This window comes from Mesoplodon bidens, assembly GCF_964165515.1.
Source record: "Mesoplodon bidens genome assembly, chromosome: 13".
In the NCBI taxonomy this organism is placed as follows: Eukaryota; Metazoa; Chordata; class Mammalia; order Artiodactyla; family Ziphiidae; genus Mesoplodon; species Mesoplodon bidens.
Genome location: NC_138169.1, coordinates 4760219 through 4780178, shown reverse-complemented (window position 1 = coordinate 4780178; position 19960 = coordinate 4760219). Strand labels below are relative to the sequence as shown.

General features: G+C 41.9%; 1 protein-coding gene across 1 annotated transcript in view; it reads right to left on the bottom strand.

Annotated features, from left to right (window-relative positions):
• The window catches only part of LOC308626845 (uncharacterized protein), a 154372-nt gene that overhangs the window by 128034 nt on the left and 6378 nt on the right, over positions 1-19960 (bottom strand). The window contains exon 2 of the mRNA XM_081252341.1: positions 2914-3083. Coding sequence (XP_081108467.1) covers positions 2914-3078 — 165 coding nt within the window. The 5' untranslated portion in view covers positions 3079-3083. The remainder of the gene's footprint in view (positions 1-2913; positions 3084-19960) is intronic.

Sequence of the window (19960 nt, the reverse complement as noted above, 5' to 3'; positions counted from 1 at the left end):
TAAAAACCACAAGATAATGGGGACTTCCCTGGCAGTCCAGGGCTTAAGACTCCGAGTTCCCAATGCAGGGGGCACAGATTTGATCCCTGGTGGTTGGAGAACTAAAATCCCAAATGCTGCACAGTGGGGCAAAAAAAAATAAAATAGAATAGAACAGAATTTTTAAAAAGGACCTGACATAGTGAATCACTTACAACCGCACTGCCCTAGCCACAGGCTGACTCTACCCTTCAGGCATGATTCCTCCTGCTTCAGTGTTGTCTGAGTTTCTTGCTTCTCTGGGGAGGCCAGTTTTATGTGTGCTGTGCACACTGCATTTCTGTCGCATTTCAGGGCTGAGTTTTACTTAGGGAGGCTCTCTAGAGAGAGCACGGGCTTGCGTGTAGTTTGAAGTACCCAGTGCTGGGGTGGCGATGTGTGTTACAGTGCATTGCTGGGTTCACTGTGAAAACTGGCTGTGACATGGCTGCAAGTCAATGGAGCTATTCAATAAAGTGAGACCAAAGTAGGTAGTGTTGCTTCTTAACTTGGTTAATTTTTAATCAGCTCTTTTGGCTGTCTCCAAATCCCATAAACTGCTGAATGGTAGCCTTCTGGAAGATGCTGCCTATTGTAGCTAGAGTTAAGTGACTTCTGTACCCTTGTTTTACTTTTTACAATTAATCTTCTTATGTTGAAGTAACTATAGACGCATGGAAAGTTGAAAGATGGGAAAAAAAAATCTTGTGTACACTGCCCCCAACGGTGACATCTTACATAGCCAAAGTAAAATACATAAAGCCAGAAAACTGACTTCGGTAACATTACTGTTTGTTTGTTTGTTTTTATTGGAGTATAGTTGATTTACAATGTTGTGTTAGTTTCAGGTGTACAGCACAGTGATTCAGTTTATAAATAGATGGATATAGAATCAGGTCGGTGCTTTGTGACCGCCTGGAGGGGTGGGATAGGGAGGGTGGGAGGGAGGGAGACACAAGAGGGAAGAGATATGGGAACATATGTATATGTATAACTGATTCACTTTGTTATAAAGCAGAAACTAACACACCACTGTAAAGCAATTATACTCCAATAAAGATGTAAAAAAAATAGAAATAGATATAGATATATACCCACTCTTTTTCAGAATTTTTTCGTTTATAGGTTATTACAAAATATTGAGTATAGTTCCCTCTGCTGTACAGTGGTATATGGTATATGTTAAGCCCACCCTCCTAATTTATTCTTTCACCCCTTTCATTTTGGTAACTGACATTGGTAACATTACTGTTAACTTGACTACAGACCTTATTCAACTTCCAACATTTTTTAACCTGTGTTCATTGGTGTGTATACATGTGCATTTCTATGCAATTCAATCCCGTGTACAGATCTGTGTACCCAACAGTAAATTAGATGCAGAACTCTGTCATCATGACAAAGGATCTCTGTGACGTTGCCCCTTTGTAGCCACACCCACCAACCACCCGACCTTCTGCCCATTTCCCCTGGCTACGACTCATCCCTCCTCCATGTCTGTTGTTTTTTCATTTCAAGAATGGTACATAGAGACTTCCCTGGTGGTCCAGTGGGTAAGACTCCATGCTTCCAACACAGGGGGCAAGGGTTTGATCCTTGGTTGGGAAACTAAGATCCCACATGCTGTGTGGCATGGTCAATAAAATAATATAAAGTAAAATTAAAATAAAAATAATTTAAAATAAAATATAATATATAATAGTAAATCCCCCTCAAAAATTTTACATAAAAGGAAACTTAGGGTATGTAACACTTTTAGATTGGTATTTGTTTTTCACTAAGCAGGGTTCCTGCATGTCCATCAAGGCATTTCTTTGTCCCTAGTTATGCCTTTGCCTCACAAATTGGTACTCCACTGTATGGATGTACCAGCCTATGTTCCATTCAACTACTAAAGGACACTTGGGTTATTTTCCTATATTTTTCCAGTACAAATAAATCTATGTATAAACATTTATATTCAGGTTTTCGTGTGAACATAGATTTTCATTTCTATGTGTTAAATGCCAAAGAGTGTGATGATTACTGGGTTGTCTGGTGAGTGAATGTGTAGTTTTGTGAGAAACTCTCAAATTGTTTTCCAGAGTAGCTACACCATTTTACATTCCCTCTGGTGATGTAAGAGAGAAGCGGTTTCTCTGCACCCTCACCGGCATTTGGTGGTATCAGTGTTCTCTAGTTTAGCCCATTCTAATAAGTGTGTGGGGGTATATCATTGTGGTTTTAATTTGCATTTCCCTAATGGCGAGCGATGTTGAACATCTTTTCATGTGTTCATTTCTCATCCATATCCCCTCCTTGGCAAAATATCTATGTCTTTCACCCATATTCTAAAAGGATTTGTTGTCGTTGTTGTTTTTCTGCTGGGTTTTGTGAGTTCTTTATATTGGGTTGGCCAAAAAGTTCAGAAAAGTTACAGGAAAAACCCGAACGAACTTATTGGCCAACCCAATATATAAGGGCCCCTTGGCCCCGGATTTTTTGTGCTTGGCTGAATTTTTTGTCCCTTTTCGCCTCAAAGGCCAGCTTTTAGAGAGGCCTCTCCTGACCACCTGGCTAAATTATTTCCTCCTTTTCTTGCTCGCTTGTAATTCCCTCTCATAGATCACATCACAGTCTGTAATGCATGCTTACCTGTTTGCTTCCCTGTTGGATCACAAGCACTTTGCTTGTTTGCTCAGCAGGTGTTTCTCCAGCACCTAGTGCGGTGCCTCGTACACAGCTGGCGCTCAGTGAACGGTCTGTCTACAAGCCGAACCCTCGCTGGCCAGCTGGATGAGACTCACTTGCCTCGAGCAGGACCCCAACTCTCCCACTCGACCTTCTTCAGGCTGCTCAGAGCTACACGCCCTTCCCCTCAACACCTGCTCTTCTGTCACTCCCCAAGGCCGTTACCTGCACCAGCTCACAGCTTAGTGCATCCTTGGGCTGTTGCCAGAGATGCATTCTGTGCGTCCTCCACCGGGTACTCCACCTGCCAGGTGATCTGCGGGGCGCCGGCCAGGCCACTGCTGTTGTCAATTCCAAAGTCCACTTGCAAGATCTCATAGAAGGAGCCATTTGTTCTGCAAAACAAACACACAGGAAAGTGCAGTTTAAAACCCGAGACTCAGCAGAATGTCAAGAACGCGATCAATTGCCACATTCCTCTTTGTCAACCCAAAGAAGGCTCGCCAAGTTCAACAGCTCACGAGGCGGTGTCGATAGAGCCTGATTCACAGGCTGCCCACAGACGGCCCACACCTCCGAGTGGACAGACCATCCGTCTTCAGGGCCCTGTCCTTCCCTGAATGAGCAGCTCAGACAGCACTGCTTCTCTGGGCACCGTCACCGCTCAGTCCTCCCCAACCCCACGCCTGCAGATGCCACAATCCAAGCACCGCACATGGGACGTGGCCCGACACCTTCATCTAGGGCCACCATTACTCCAGTCGTGAGGCACAGCCTGGATTCTGGCTGTTTCTACTTCTACTTACCTGTGTGGCTGTGGACCCGTGGTGCAAACTCTGAGCTTTAGAATTTGGGGAGAATATTGGTGCCTACGTGGGCTTGTGAAAGCATCGTGAGACCAAGGATGGGAAAGGACCCCATAAGGTGCATAGTCCGTGACACCAACTATGAGCTACATGAATAAGGAGCTCTGCTGCGTTCTTCATGTCCTCAGCCTGCAGTGGGATGGGATGTAATGGAAGAAAACCCCACCTGGAATGTAAGTTGGTGCAGCCACTATGGAGAACAGTATGGAGGTTCCTCAGAAAACTAAAAATAGAACTACCATAGGATCCAGCAATCCCACTCTTGGGCATATATCTGGACAAAACTAATAATTCAAAATGATACATGCACCCCTATGTTCATAGCAGCACTGTTTATAATAGCCAAGACATGGAAACAACCTAAATGCCCATCAACAGAGGAATGGATAAAGAAGATGTGGTACATATGTACAATGGAATATTACTCAGCCATAAAAAAGAATGAAATAATGCCATTTGCAGCCACATGGATGGACCTGGAGATTATCATATTAAATGAAGTAAGTCAGAAAGAGAAAGACAAATACCATATGATATCACTTAAATGTAGAATCTAAAAAAATGACACAAACGAACCTATCTATGAAACAGAAACAGAATCACGGACTTAGAGAACAGACTGGTGGTTGCCAAGGGGGGTCAGGGTTGGGGGAGGGATAGAGTGGGAGTTTGGGGTCAGCAGATGTAAGCTGTTCTATATAGGATGGATAAACAACAAGGTTCTACTGTAGAGCACAGGGAATTATATTCAATATCCTGTGATAAACCATCATGGAAAAGAACATTTTAAAAAATGTATATATATGTATATCTGAATGACTTTGCTGTACAGCAGAAATTAACACAACATGGTAAATCAACTCTACTTCATAAAAATAAATAAGTTAATAACAAATAAATAAAAAGAACCCCCCGCCTGCCTTCATTCATGGAGTGACAACACTGTACGTGTGCTTGGAGGAGGGGGAAGGAGGCAGACGGGGCACGTGTACGTGAAGAGGGCCAGTGTCCTTCTCAGCACCTTTCTACATAGGGAGAGCCTCTCATCATGGACATGGACTTGTAAATTGTAGGCTGACTCTTGCACTGAACAGAGAGTTCAAACAAAAAGCCACCCAGCACAGGATTTGTGAATGATTTCTGTTGCGTAAGTCTGTGTCCATCACCATGTTTCTAGCTTTACCCAGATCCAAGGAATATGACAGCAAGGACCTTTATTCTGGTTTCTATGGGAAGGAATGGGTGACGCAGAGTAAGCAGGCTTAGGTTCCACTAATTCGAACGATTTCAGAGGACCTGGGACAAAAAGACTGTCCAGGTTGCCTGGCACCTGTCCCTGGGGTGATGAAGGCGGGTGGAGAGTGGCCCTGAGTGTGAGAGCTCAATAAGGAAAGTGGTCGGGGTAGAGGCTCCAGAGGGACTGGGTTTTATTTGTAAAGCACCCTTCGGGGCTCCCTACTATCTTAGAAATAGGCTGATCTTGGGAAGGGCGGTCCCTTCCATGTCAGCAAGGGCCCAGATGTCACAGCATCAAGAAACAGAAAATAAAAGATGTGGGTACCACAGCCAAACCCACCAGCTTGTCTTCAGGGACCCCTTCCAGCCATCATTACTCAGCTTATCACTCACAGTGACAATAAAGGTTGTTTTGTAAAGGAAAAGGGAGAGAGATACAGAGAGAGAAAAACGTTCCTTGCTCTCTAATGATCTAATGATTACGTCCTCTAATAGATTATTTCACTCTGATGGATTTCAGGACGTGCTGAGGCTGAGATGACAAAGGTTCTCCTACTTTCCATAGTCCTGGAAATGGGACAAGAGAGGTTGCTTCTGGTATTTAGGACTATTTTTTTTCTTTCTTTCTTTTTTTTTAGTGTTTTTCCCTGAGCATTAAACTTAAGAGCTGACCAAAAGCAAGGTAAATACTGAATGATGACTTACATCAAACGAACCCAAAGCATCCTTGACTTCATGTCCCAAATGATCCTCATCCTCAAGGTAACTTGTTCAACCTCTGACTTTGTCTGTAGACAGTAACTTTATGAGAACAAAAGTGTGTCTGTGTGGTTCCCGGTTCCATCTTCAAGGGCTGGCATGGTGCCTGGCAATTGCAGGAATTCATTCAGTATTTGTTTAATTAATTAAATATCCTCAAAGTTCTGGCAGAACATCCTGTAAAATTCTGGGGATGTAATTTACATTCTGGGAGGCAAGGAACTACCAGCCAACTGAGTCTTGAACTCTATCCTTGTGCATGGCTGGTAAGTATATTTAGACACTTTCCTTCCCAGGAGAGACTTCTGTCTCTCCTATTAGAACATTAGTTCTCTGGTGGGGGAAGGGACGGTAGGGAGTTTAGGTCTGGCATGTACACCCTGCTATGTTTAAAATGGATAACTAATAAGGACTTACTGTACAGCACAGGGAACTCTGCTCAATATTACATAACAACCTAAATGGAAAAGAATTTGAAAAAGAATGGATACATGTGTATGTATAACTGAATCACTTTCCTGTACACCTGAAACTAACACATTGTTAATCAACTATACTCCAACATGAAATAAAAAGTTTTAAAAAAAATAAAAGCACTACATAAGTTACAATAAAGGGGAAAAAAAAGAACATTAGCTGTCAACTGCAGGCAGTTTTTGGAATATCTGGCCACGTGTGGAGATGAGTTTGGGAGTCACAGTTTGGGTAACACTACTGGTGGGTAGAGACCGGAGATGCTGCTAAATATCTTAGGAAGGACAAGACAGCTGCCTCACACCCTCCGTGATCATGTTCTGGCTCAAAATGTTAATGGTGCCAGGGTTGAGCAACCCTACACTGAACTGTGTTTTTCAAAGGTCAGAGCCTGTTATGAACACCTTCGTCACTCTAGGGTTTAGCTTAGTAACTGGTATATTTATTTGGTTAGTAATTTTTTTTTTTTTTGGCCGCACCGCGGCTTGTGTGATCTTAGTCCCCTGACTAGGGATTGAACCCAGGTCCTCGGCAGTGAAAGCGTGGAGTCCTAACCACTGGAACTTCAGGGAATTCCCTGCTCAGTAATATTTACTGAGCACCTGCTAAGTGCCAGAAAATGGAAATACAGATGCAGCTGAAAAAGAGATGCAGTCCCTGCCTTAGCAATCATGTAAATTAATCACAAATAGCAGTAACTGTTATCATTAAAATCAAACAGAGGAGTTTAATTTGTATTAAAAAGTTAAATAGCAAATTAAAACCACAAGGAGATACCATAACACACCGATCAGAATGGTTAAAATTAAAGATAGATAGATGGACAGATAGATAGATAGACAGATAGATAGATAGAACCAAATGCTGTCAAGGGCTCAAAGAAAATGAATCACTTATAAACCTATATAAGAAGGTTCATAGCAGCTTTATTTGAAACAGCCCCAAACTAGAACGTTGCTGAAATACAATGGTTATAAAAACTGTAGTATGGGGCCTCCCTGGTGGCGCAGTGGTTGAGAGTCCACCTGCCGATGCAGGGGATACGGGTTCGTGCCCCGGTCTGGGAGGATCCCATATGCCGCGGAGCATCTGGGCCCGTGAGCCATGGCCGCTGGGCCTGCGCGTCCGGAGCCTGTGCTCCGCAACGGGAGAGGCCACAACAGTGAGAGGCCCGCATACCGCAAAAAGAAAAAAAAAAAAACAAACAAAAAAAAACTGTAGTATGTACATTCATACCAGGGAACACCAAGAAACAAAAAGGAGCAGCATTGATACAAGCAACAGCTTGGATGGATATCAAGGGAATTAGGGTGACTAAAAGAAAAATTTAAAGCTAATCTTAAAAGGTTACATACAGGGTGGCTCTCTTTATATAACACCCTGGAAATGACACCATTGTAGAGGTAAAGAACAGATTCATGGCTGCCTGGTGCTATGGCCTGAATGTTTGAGTCTCTCACAGATTCCTGTGTTGAATCCTAACCCCCAAGGTGATGGTGTTAGGAGGTGGGGTCTTTGGGAGGTGATCTGGTCACGAGGGTGCAGCCCCCATGAGTAGCATTAGTGCCCTTACAAAGACCCCAGAGAGCTCCCAAGCCCCTTCTGCCATGTGTAGTTACAGGGAAAGCTTGCATCGCCAAATCTCTCTTGTTTGGTGGATTCTGTTATTATTATTTTAATATCAAATACAGTTTTCCAGCATGTGTACTCTATGAAATATCCCATCTGACTCTTTAATTATCTCCTAACAAGTAATCCATCCCTTTGCCCTACTTTCCAACCACAGGAAAATAATCTTTTTCCTTTCTCTCTCACGCTCTTTTTTTTTTTTTAAGTAAACTTTACCTTGTGACTTTATTTTTGCTTTGCCAACACTTCCCAGAGCTGAAAACAATAAATCTTGATAATGAACAAACACTCTGCTTTCTTGGCTGCCAGATCCACAGCTATTTCTCATGATAACAACTCACACTCACTTCCAGCCTAGCTGATTTCATCAGCAGCAGCAGGACCAAGTCCTGACACAGCTAAGACAACCGCTGTAATTATTTTTTTCTTTGCCTCTATCTTTCTGACAATATCCCAAACCTCCCCAGAAAGTGATGGTTCAAAATTATTGAAAATGAACTCCCTAAATACAATTTTTGGAAGCTCTCTTTCTTTTTGTTTCCTCCTGTTATTGCTCTTGATACAAAAATACTTATTATGTAGAAAGACTTATGGAATCCATTTCCGAATGAATCTCCCTAAGTCAGAAAAACATCCTAGTCTGCGTGACTTAAGCAATGATGTAGTATAAGCTGGCAACATGCACAGGGAAAGGGCTTTCAGATCTTGTTAACTCTCCTTAAGGATCTTGGGCTAAAAATTTGGGGGTGACTATTCATGGGTCTGGGGGTTTGTCTTAGAGCAGAGCTGGGGATTTGTATTTTTAATTGTATACTGTAGTATCACTTTTTGAATAAAAATAATACACTCTCAGGATTCAAAATCCAAAAGCCTAAAAGAAGATAACTGAAAATGCTCCCTTTCATTGCTACACTCCAAACCATCAGCCAAACAGAACTTTTATTCATTTTCTCATTGGTCCTCCACAGATAGTCTGGGCACCTACAAGCCTGAACATGAGTGATTCTTTTTGCCTTGTTTTTACAGAAATGGTGTACACTGCACACTCTGTTCTATCTCTAGAATATTTGATCTCTCACCCAAAGGGAAAGGAGAGCTCTGGTCATTCTCTCCCTGGCAATGAAGTGCTATGGTCTGGAAGTGAGGTCAGAACAAGTCACATGGCCCCATCTGACCACGGGCTCCAGCAAGGACCATCCTTCTGTGAGTCCAGAGGGGAAGGGGTGAGCCACACTCAGGACTTGGGAACAAGGCAGCCCTGGCTGAGGCAGGAACTGTCCAGGAGGATAACATTTCTTCTACACTACAGGTTCTCTGGCTGGTCTAAGAATTAAATTGACATGAGACAGATGAACAGGAGAAAATCAAACTTTAATAAACTATATATATATGAGGGAGATCCAGAAAAACTGAGCAACTTGCCAAAATGGCTAAAACCCTCACCTTAAATACCATCTTCAGCTAAAGACAAAAGAAGTTGCAGGTAGAGGTTTAGGACTTTAAAGGGGAGGAAGCCAATTCACATGGAGATGGAAAAGCAAATGTTTAGTAACTAAATGTTTGCTGGGCCAGACAGAGACAATGGGACACAGAGTGGACTCTGATCTCTAGGTCCTGTTTCCCCACCACCACACCTAGTCCATATTCTTTGCAGACATCTCCGGTGATAGCTCTATTCTGGGACTAGAACCTCTGTCTAAAATTTTTAGGCAGCTAGAGGGAAGATCAAAGTTTCTTTGTGTGAGTCTTATGGGCCTTGATTGTTTTCAGCTCAAAATAATTTGCATGCCAAAGAAATATTTTGGAGTGGTAAATTCTGTTCCCTTCTAGAACTGTTGTTCACTATTGGTGAGAACGTAAAATGGTACAGCCGCTATAGAAAACATTATAGTGATTCCACAAAAAATTAGAATTACCATCAGATCCAGCAAAATTCCACTTCTGGTTCGATACCCAAAGGAATTGTAAGCAAGGTCTCAAAGAAATACATGTGGACTCATATCCATAGTGAAACAGGAGGGAACGGGGCAGGGCACAACCTTTAAAAGAATGATATAGCCATAGGACAAGCCAAAAACTGGTGAGAACCAACCAGGTCCAAGATGGCAGATGATCCTACTTTCGGTGGACCTTAAGCCTCATTATATACTCACTGTAATACATTAGCAAGTATATGACACACCCACCAGCACCATGACAGTTCTGAGGCCAACCATGAAAGGCCAAAAAGTGGGTGGTGGCCCAATTCCTGGAAATCTCCACCCCTTCCCCAAAATAATTGGAATAATCCTCCCACTCAGCTGATGAAATTACCAGCCAATAAAAACTAACCACACCATATTTCTGGGCTCTCTCACTTTCTGAGATGGCCCACACTCTGCCTGTGGAGTGTGTTTCTCTCTACGTAAATCCATTTCTTACCTATCACTTAGTCTCCCAATTCTTTCTCGACAAAGCAAGAAACTTAAATTCACCAGGAACAATAGCAGCATTATTCACAAGAGATAAAACATGGATGCAACCCAAGCGTCCTTGTCCTCGGAGACCAATGAATGGATTAGCAAAATGTGGTCTGTCCATACAATGGAATATTATTAGCCTTAAAAAGGAGGGTGGGCTCTTTGGTGGGGCCAATGGCGGGCTCTGGGAGAGTTCACGCCAAGGGGTACTTCCCAGAACTTCTGCCAGTGTCCTTGTCACCACGGTGAGCCACACACCACCCCCCCCCGTCTCTGCAGGAGACCCTGCAACACTAGCAGGGAGAGGAATGCTGTGTACTGAAGTAACAGACCTCTGTTGCCCAACCGTGTGGCTGACAGGGTCTTGATGCTCCGACTGGGTGTCAGGCCTGAGCCTCTGAGGTGGGAGACCCAGTTCAGGACATTGGTCCACCAGAGACCTCGCAGCCACACATAATATCAAATGGTGAAAGCTCTCCCAGAGATCTCCATCTCAACGTTAAGACCCAGCCCCACTCAACGACCAGCAAGCTACAGTGCTGGACACCTTATGCCAAACAACTAGCAAGACAGGAACACAACCCCACCCATTAGCAGAAAGGCTGCCTAAAATCATAAGGTCACAGACATCCCAAAACACACCACCAGATACAGTCCTGCCCACCATAAAGACAAGATCCAGCCTCATCAACCAGAACACAGGCATCAGTCCCCTCCACCAGGAAGCCTACACAATGCACTGAACCAACTTTACCCACTGGGGGCAGACACCAAAAACAACAGGAACTACGAATCTGCAGCCTGCGAAAAGGAGACCCCAAACATAGTAAGTTAAGCAAAATGACAAGACAGAGAACAACACAGCAGATGAAGGAGCTAGGTAAAAACCCACCAGACTAAACAAATGAAGAGGAAGTAGGCAGTCATCCTGAAAAAGAATTCAGAGTAATGATAGTAAAGATGATCCAAAATCTTGGAAATAGAATGGAGAAAATACAAGAAGCATTTAACAAGGACCTAGAAGAACTAAAAAGCAAACAAACAATGATGAACAACACAATAACTGAAATTAAAAATTCTCTACAAGGAATCAATAGCAGAATAACTGAGGCAGAAGAACGGATAAGAGACCTGGAAGATAAAATAGTGGAAATAACTACTGCAGAGCAGAATAAAGAAAAAAGAATGAAAAGAATTGAGGACAATCTCAGAGACATCTGGGACACCATTAAATGCACCAGTATTTGAATTATAGGGGTCCCAGCAGAAGAAGTGAAAAAGAAAGGGACTGAGAAAATATTTAAAGAGATTATAGTTGAAAACTTTCCTAATGTGGGAAAAGAAATAATCAAGTCCAGGAAGTGCAGAGAGTCACATACAGGATAAATCCAAGGAGCAACATGATGAGACACATATTAATCAAACTATCAAAAATTAAATACAAAGAAAAAATATTAAAAGCAGCAAGGGAAAAGCAACAAATAACATACAAGGGAATCCCCATAAGGTTAACAGCTGATCTTTCAGCAGAAATTCTGTAAGCCAGAAGGGAGTGGCAGGACATATTTAAAGTGATGAAACGGAAAAACCTACAACCAAGATTACTCTACCCAGCAAGAATCTCATCTGATTCGACAGAGAAATTAAAAGCTTTACAGACAAGCAAAAGCTAAGAGAATTCAGCACCACCAAACCAGCTTTACAATAAATGCTAAAGGAATTCTCAGCAGGAAACACAAGAGAAGGAAGAGACCTACAAAAACAAACCCCAAACAATTAAGAAAATGGTAATAGGAACATACATATAGATAATTACTTTAAATGTAAATGGATTAAATGCTCCCACCAAAAGACATAGACTGGCTGAATGGAAATAAAAACAAGACCCATATATATGCTATCTACAAGAGACCCACTTCAGACCTAGGGACACATACAAATTGAAAGTGAGGGGATGGAAAAAGATATTCCATGCAAATGGAAATCAAAAGAAAGCTGGAGTAGCAATTCTCATATCAGACAAAATAGACTTCAAAATAAAGACTATTAAAAGAGACAAAGAAGGACAATGCACAATGATCAAAGGATCAATCCAAGAAGATATAACAATTGGAAATATTTATGCACCCAACATAGGAGCACCTCAATACATAAGGGAAATGCTAACAGCTGTAAAAGGGGAAATCGACAGTAACACACTCATAGTAGGGGACTTTCACACCCCACTTTCACCAAGAGACAGAGCATCCAAAATGGAAATAAATAAGGAAACACAGGTTTAACTGATACATTAAACAAGATGGACTTAATTGATATTTACAGGACATTCCATCCAAAAACAACAGAATACACTTTCTTCTCAAGGGCTCATGGAACATTCTCCAGGATAAAGGATATCTTGGGTCACAAATCAAGCCTTGGTAAATTTAAGAAAATTGAAATCATATCAAGACTCTTTTCCAACCACAACACTATGAGACTAGATATCAATTACAGGAAAAAATCTGTAAAAAATACAAACATATGAAGGCTAAACAATATATTACTACATAACAAAGAGCTCACTGAAGAAATCAAAGAGAAAATTAAAAAATACCTAGAAACAAATGGCAATGAAAACACGACAACCCAAAATCTATGGGATGCAGCAAAAGCAGTTCTAAGACGGAAGTTTAGAGCAATACAATCCTACCTCAAGAAACAAGAAACACCTCAAATAAACAACCTAACCTTACACCTAAAGCAATTAGAGAAAGAAGAACAAAAAAAGCCCAAAGTTAGCAGAAGGAAAGAAACCATAAAGATCAGATCAGAAATAAATAAAAAAGAAGGAAACAACAGCAAAGATCAATAAAATTAAAAGCTGGTTCTTTGAGAAGATAAACAAAATTGATAAACCATTAGCCAGACTCATCAAGAAAAAAAGGGGGAAGAATCAAATCAACAGAATTAGAAATGAAAAAGGAAAAGTAACAACTGACACTGCAGAAATACAAAGGATCATGAGAGATTACTACAAGCAACTATATGCCAATAAAATGGACAACTTGGAAGAAATGGACAAATTCTTAGAAAAGCACAACCTTCCAAGACTGAACCAGGAAGAAATAGAAAATATAAACAGACCAATCACAAACACTGAAATTGAAACTGTGATTAAAAATCTTCCAACAAACAAAAGCCCAGGACCAGATGGCTTCCCAGGCGAATTTTACCAAATATTTATAGAAGACTTAACACCTATCCTTCTCAAAATCTTCCAAAATATAGTAGAGGGAGGAACAAGCCAAACTCATTCTACAAGGCCACCATCACCCTGATACCAAAACCAGACAAAGATGTCACAAAAAAGGAAAACTACAGGCCAATATCACTGATGAACATAGGTGCAAAAATCCTCAACAAAATGCTAGCAAACAGAATCCAGCAGCAGACTAAAAGGATCATACAGCATGATCAACTGGGGGTTATCCCAGGAATGTAAGGAATCTTCAATATACGCAAATCAATCAATGTGATAAACCATATTAACAAATTGAAGAAGAAAAACCATATGCTCATCTCAATGGACACAGAAAAAGCTTTCAACAAAATTCAACATCCATTTATGATAAAACCTCTCCAGGAAGTAGGCATAGAGGGAACCTACCTCAACATAATAAAGGCCATATATGACAAACCCACAGCCAACGTCATCCTCAATGGTGAAAAACTGAAAACATTTCACTAAGATCAGGAACAAGACAAGGTTACCCACTCTCACTACTATTATTTGACATAGTTTTGGAAGTTTTAGCCACAGCAATCAGAGAAGAAAAAGAAATACAAGGAATACTAATTGGAAAAGAAGAAGTAAAGCTGTCACTGTTTGCAGATGACATGATACTATACATAGAGAATTCTAAAGATGCTACCAGAAAACTACTAAGGCTAATCAATGAATTTGGTAAAGTAGCAGGATACAAAAATAATGCACAGAAATCTCTTGCATTCCTATACACTAATGATGAAAAATCTGAAAGAGAAATTAAGGAATCACTCCCATTTACCATTGCAACAAAAAGAATAAAATACCTAGGAATAAACCTACCTAAGGAGAAAAAAAGACCTGTATGCAGAAACCTGTAAGACACTGATGAAAGAAATTAAAGATGATACAAAGAGATGCAGAGATAAACCACGTTCTTGGATTGGAAGAATCAACATTGTGAAAATGACTCTACTACCCAAAGCAATCTACAGATTCAATGCAATCCCTATCAAACTACCAATGGCATTTTTCACAGAACTAGAACAAAAAATTTCACAATTTGTATGGAAACACAAAAGACCCTGAATAGCCAAAGCAATCTTGAGAAAGAAAAACGGAGCTGGAGGAATCAGTCTCCCTGACTTCAGACTATACAACAAAGCTACAGTAATCAAGACAGTATGGTACTGGCACAAAAACAGAAATATAAATCAATGGAACAGGATAGAAAACCCAGAGATAAACCCATACACATATGGTCAACTTATTTTTGATAAAGGAGGCAAGAATATACAATGGAGAAAAGACAGCCTCTTCAATAAGTGGTGCTGGGAAAACTGGACAGCTAAATGTAAAAGAATGAAATTAGAACACTCCCTAACACCATACACAAAAATAAACTCAAAATGGATTAAAGACCTAAATGTAAGGCCAGACACTATACAACTCTTAGAGGAAGACATAGGCAGAACACTCTATGACATAAATCACAGCAAGATCCTTTTTGACCCACCTCCCAGAGAAATGGAAATAAAAACAAAAATAAACAAATGGAACCTAATGAAACTTAACAGCTTTTGCACAGCAAAGGAAACCATAAACATGATGAAAAGACAACCCTCAGAATGGGAGAAAATATTTGTAAATGAAGCAACTCACAAAGGATTAGTCTCCAAAATATACAAGCTGCTCATGCAGCTCAATATTCAAAAAACAAACAACCCAATCCGAAAATGGGCAGAAGACCTAAATAGACATTTCTCCCAGGAAGACATACAGATTGCCAACAAACACAGGAAAGGATGCTCAACATCACTAATCATTAGAGAAATGCAAATCAAAACTACAATGAGGTATCACCTCACACCAGTCAGAATGGCCATCATCAAAGAATCTATAAACAATAAATGCTGGAGAGGGTGTGGAGAAAAGGGAACCCTCTTGCACTGTTGGTGGGAATGTAAATTGATACAGCCACTATGGAGAACAGTATGGAAGTTCCTTAAAAAACTAAAAGTAGAACTACCATACGACCCAGCAATCCCACCACTGGTCATATACCCTGAGAAAACCATAATTCAAAAAGAGTCATGGACCACATGTTCATTGCAGCTCTATTTAGAATAGTCAGGACATGGAAGCAACCTAAGTGTCTATCGACAGGTGAATGGATAAAGAAGATGTGGCACATATATACAATGGAATATCACTCAGCCATAAAGTGGAATGAAATTGAGTTATTTGTAGTGAGGTGGATAGACCTAGAGTCTGTCATACAGAGTGAAGTAAGTACAAAAGAGAAAAACAAATACTGTATGCTAACACATATATATGGAATCCAAAAAAAAAAAAAAAAAGCTTCTGAAGAACCTAGGGGCAGGACAGGAATAAAGACTCAGACATATAGAATGGACTTGAGGACACGGGGAGTGGGGAAGGGTAAGCTGGGATGAAGTGAGAGAGTGGCATGGACATATATACACTACCAAACGTAAAATAGATAGCTAGGGGGAAGCAGCTGCATAGCACAGGGAGATCAACTCCGTGCTTTGTGACCACCTAGAGGGGTGGGATAGGGAGGGTGGGAGGGAGGGAGACCCAAGAGGGAAGATATATGGGAACATATGTATAACTGATTCACTTTGTTATAAAGCAGCAACTAACACAACATTGTAGAGCAATTATATTCCATTAAAGATGTTAAATTAAAAAAAAAAAGGAAGGGAATTCTGGCATCTGCTACAACATGTATGAACCTCGAGGCCATAATGCAGAATGAAATAAGCCAGTCACAAAAAGACAAATACTATATGATTCCACTTATATGAGATACTTAGAATGGTGATTGCCAAAGGTTGGAGTGATGGGGTGGAGAAGGTGACATTATTTAATATGTATAGAGTTTCAGTTTTACAAAATGAAAAGAGTTATCAAGATGGAGCATGATAATGGTTGCACAAAATTATAAATGTATTTAATATCACTGAAATGTACACTTAAAATGGTTAAAAGTTTATCACATTTTTACTTTACCACAATAAAAAAAAAATTGAGAGAGAGACACAAAGGGAGAGAGAGCGAGAACTTTGGGAGCACACTTACATGCTGAGTGTCACCAGTAAGAAACCAGAAGTTATTTTTGTAACTTTCAACCCATCTGCTGGTTTTCAATACCTCTCAGTTGGGCAGGAATTCAATGGAAGAAACTTTTATAGGCTCCTGAAATCCCAAACTGTATAAATCTGCATAAGTGAAGAGCTCTCTGTCAGGAAGTGTGCATTCCCTGGTATCCAATTAATTAAAACTCAATGATTCCATCCCGTCCCCTACTTGGCCCATTGTATTCACTGCAACAGCCTCCAAAGCTTTCTTTTTTTTTTTTTCTATTATTACCTTATTTTTTTGTTTTTTTACATCTTTATTGGAGTATAATTGCTTTACAATGGTGTGTTAGTTTCTGCTGTATAACAAAGTGAATCAGCTATGCATATACATACATCCCCATATCCCCTCCCTCTTGCGTCTCCCTCCCTCCCACCATCCCTATCCCACCCCTCTAGGTGGTCATAAAGCACCGAGCTGATCTCCCTGTGCTATGTGGCTGCTTCCCACTAGCTATCTATTTTATGTTTGGTAGTATAGGCCAATTACTCCAAAGTAATTAGGTCTTAAGTCAACCATACTTAAAAGGATTGCGTGCATTTGATTTCTCTAACTTCTTCTTTGCTAATTATATCTATGCGAATGCTCCCAACATTCTTTTGATGGAAACGTGGTCTTATCTAGAATGTGTTGATTATGATATTGTTTTGTCTGGCTCATCAAGTATCAGCTAGAATCATGCAGGAGGACATGGTAAACCATATTAAAGAAAAGTGTGTTTCTCTTTTGTCTTGCAAAACCTGTTCAAGCCAGTGAAAGAAAGCCAAAATGAGGTGGCTCAGGATTGGAAATGACCCCGGTGTTCATCATTAGAGCAGTTACTTCTCTAGGCTCCAGGAAAGGGAAGCAGGGTCCAGAGAAGGGTTCAGGGACCAGTGCTTGTGAACCAGCCCTGATGCTCAGCTCACATTAGCAGAACTGGAAAACCTCATTTTGAGGAAACAGATTCATTAGTGCATCACAAAGGAATGAGAATGATGTCTGGATAATGATGAAATCTGGGTGTAAGTACTAGCTCAGCCCTGTAGAGGCAGCAAAATTTGCCATCAAATTTTGTCTCTTTGTGAGACAGGAAGTGGGCAGGGCACAACCTTTAAAAGAATAACATAGCCATTGAGGACACGACATAAACTGGTTAGAACAAACTAGGTTCAAGATGGCAGATGATTGGCTTCCACTAGACCTTGAACCTCATTATACACTCACAGGCGCCATGACAGTTCTGAGGCCAACCATAAAAGGGCAAAAAGTGGGTGGTGGCCCAATTCCTGGAAAGCCCCGCCCCTTCCCCCAAAATAGCTGGAATAATCCTCCCACTGACTACCCAGCCTATAAAAATTAACCACCCCATATTTCGGGGCCTCTTGCTTTCCGAGACGGCTCACACTCTGTCTATGGAGTATGTGTCTCCCTGAATATACCTGCCTTCACTTTAGTATAGTTGGCTCTTGAATTCTTTCCTGCACAAAGCCAAGAACCCACACTTGGTGGCCTTCCCAGGGACTCGCCTGAGACATGGGGTGTGACCATCCTTTTGCACTGTTTTTTTTTTTTTTCCTGCAACACTTGGAATAAGGATTATTTTAGGCTGATTATTTTTAAGAAAGAGAAGACTCAGGAAGCCTTTCTTTTTACCTCCCCCTTAGCTGGCTAAAGAATTTAGATAAAGAACCTATTCCTGGAAGAGAGCTATCCCCAGAGATACCTGCAAAGAATATGGGCTTGGTGTGGTGAGGGAAACTGGTTACCTCTTGGGGCCCCAGCTGAACTGAATCCCCCCTGGTCAGTCAGGGATTCTTTCCTGCTCAGATTTATGCTGCCAAGAAGGAAACTGAGTTTGCCACAGGCAAGGCGGGTTTTTACTCAATGGTCAGAGGATGAAGAAGGGGAATTGATGCTCTAAAGGCACCAGCTCCCGGGAGGGAAGGAGGCAGGCTGGGGCCTGGGACGTGGGACCCTTTGCTGCAGGGCTTGCACCTGGACAAATCTCTCCTTGAGCCACAACATACAAAGAAAGTATATGGGACTAAAAATAACTGTGTGCATCTGCAGTTGGGGCAAATTATGGACGAAAAGATACGAAAGACCAAAAAACTCAGCTGCCACTTCTGAAGAGCCAGGGAGCAAAAGCTGGGGGGCAGGAGCCAAAGCAGGGCACTGCACATGCCCCCTGCACTCAACTCAACCAAAGGGGTGGGCAGACCACCTAAGCCACGCCTCCAGCCCAACCCCTGGACACACCCTTACCCTCACCCCATATAAGGAATAAACTCACCCCCCTGAGGTGAGCAAGGGAAGCTGTTGTTTGCTCTCACTCCCCACTGCTGCAGCAGGGGCCCCAATAAAGCCTTGCCTGAATTTCTTACCTGGCCTCTAGTCCATTTCTATTGATTAAGGAGGCCAAGAGCCCTGGTCCCTATCAGAAGGGGAGTAAGGGAATTTAAGGAGTAGAAGGCAGTCAGGTCATCAGGGCTCTAGCAAAGGGGTGGAGATTTCCAGCAGGCAGTTGGGGCATGCACAGTCTTGCACGCTCCTTTCCACATGGCACAAATTGTGCAGAGTGTAAACCCTGCTTTGGGCAGAGACCTCAGCATGGTGATGAAGCAAAGGTGACTTTAGGACACCTCCAGGTTGCATCTGCGCAGGTGCGTTCCTGAGGTCAAGCCCGAGCCACTGCATCTCTCTAAGGACAGCTGCAAAGCGTCTTTGCCAAACACCATGTACTTTTGAAACAAACACAGAGGTAAATCAAGGCAAGGAAAGCAGTGATCTCTAGCTTACTTTGCTCTCTCTCGTGCGCTCTCTCTCCCTCTCTCTCTCTGTCTCTCTCCCTCCCTCCCTCCCTCCCTCTCCCTCTCTCTCTCTCTCCCTCTCTGTCTCTCTCTCTCTGTCTGTCTATCTCTCTCCCTCCCTCCCTCCCTCCCTTCCTCTCTCTCTCTCTATCTCAGATCTAGCTGCTTCAGTCTGGTTTTGCCCCAGGCCTTCTGGGCATCCTGTTGATAAAACACCACTAGCTGGTATAAGTAAAAACAGTTTCTTTGCCTGGGGCACGGGCTGCTTAGCATGGGTGACAAACTCAGCAGGGGCTAGAGTTCAGAGTCCACTCTGTGCCCCCTTGTCACTGCTGCCTGGCCCAGCAAACATTTGTTTACCAAACATTTGCTTTCCCATCTCCACATGAATTGCCTTCCTCCCCTGTGAGGTCCCAAACCCCTACCTTAATATCCTCTTTTGCCTTTAGCTGCAGATGGTATTTAAGGTGAGGGTTTCAGCCATTTTAGCGAGTCGCTCAGTTTTCCTGGGTCTCTCCCATGGATACATACATGTTTTTAAACTTTGATGTTCTCCTGTTAATCTGTCTTATGTCGGTTTAATTCTTAGACCAGCCAGAAGAACCCAGAAGGGCAGAGGAAAATCTGTTCCTCCCTGTCAAGGAC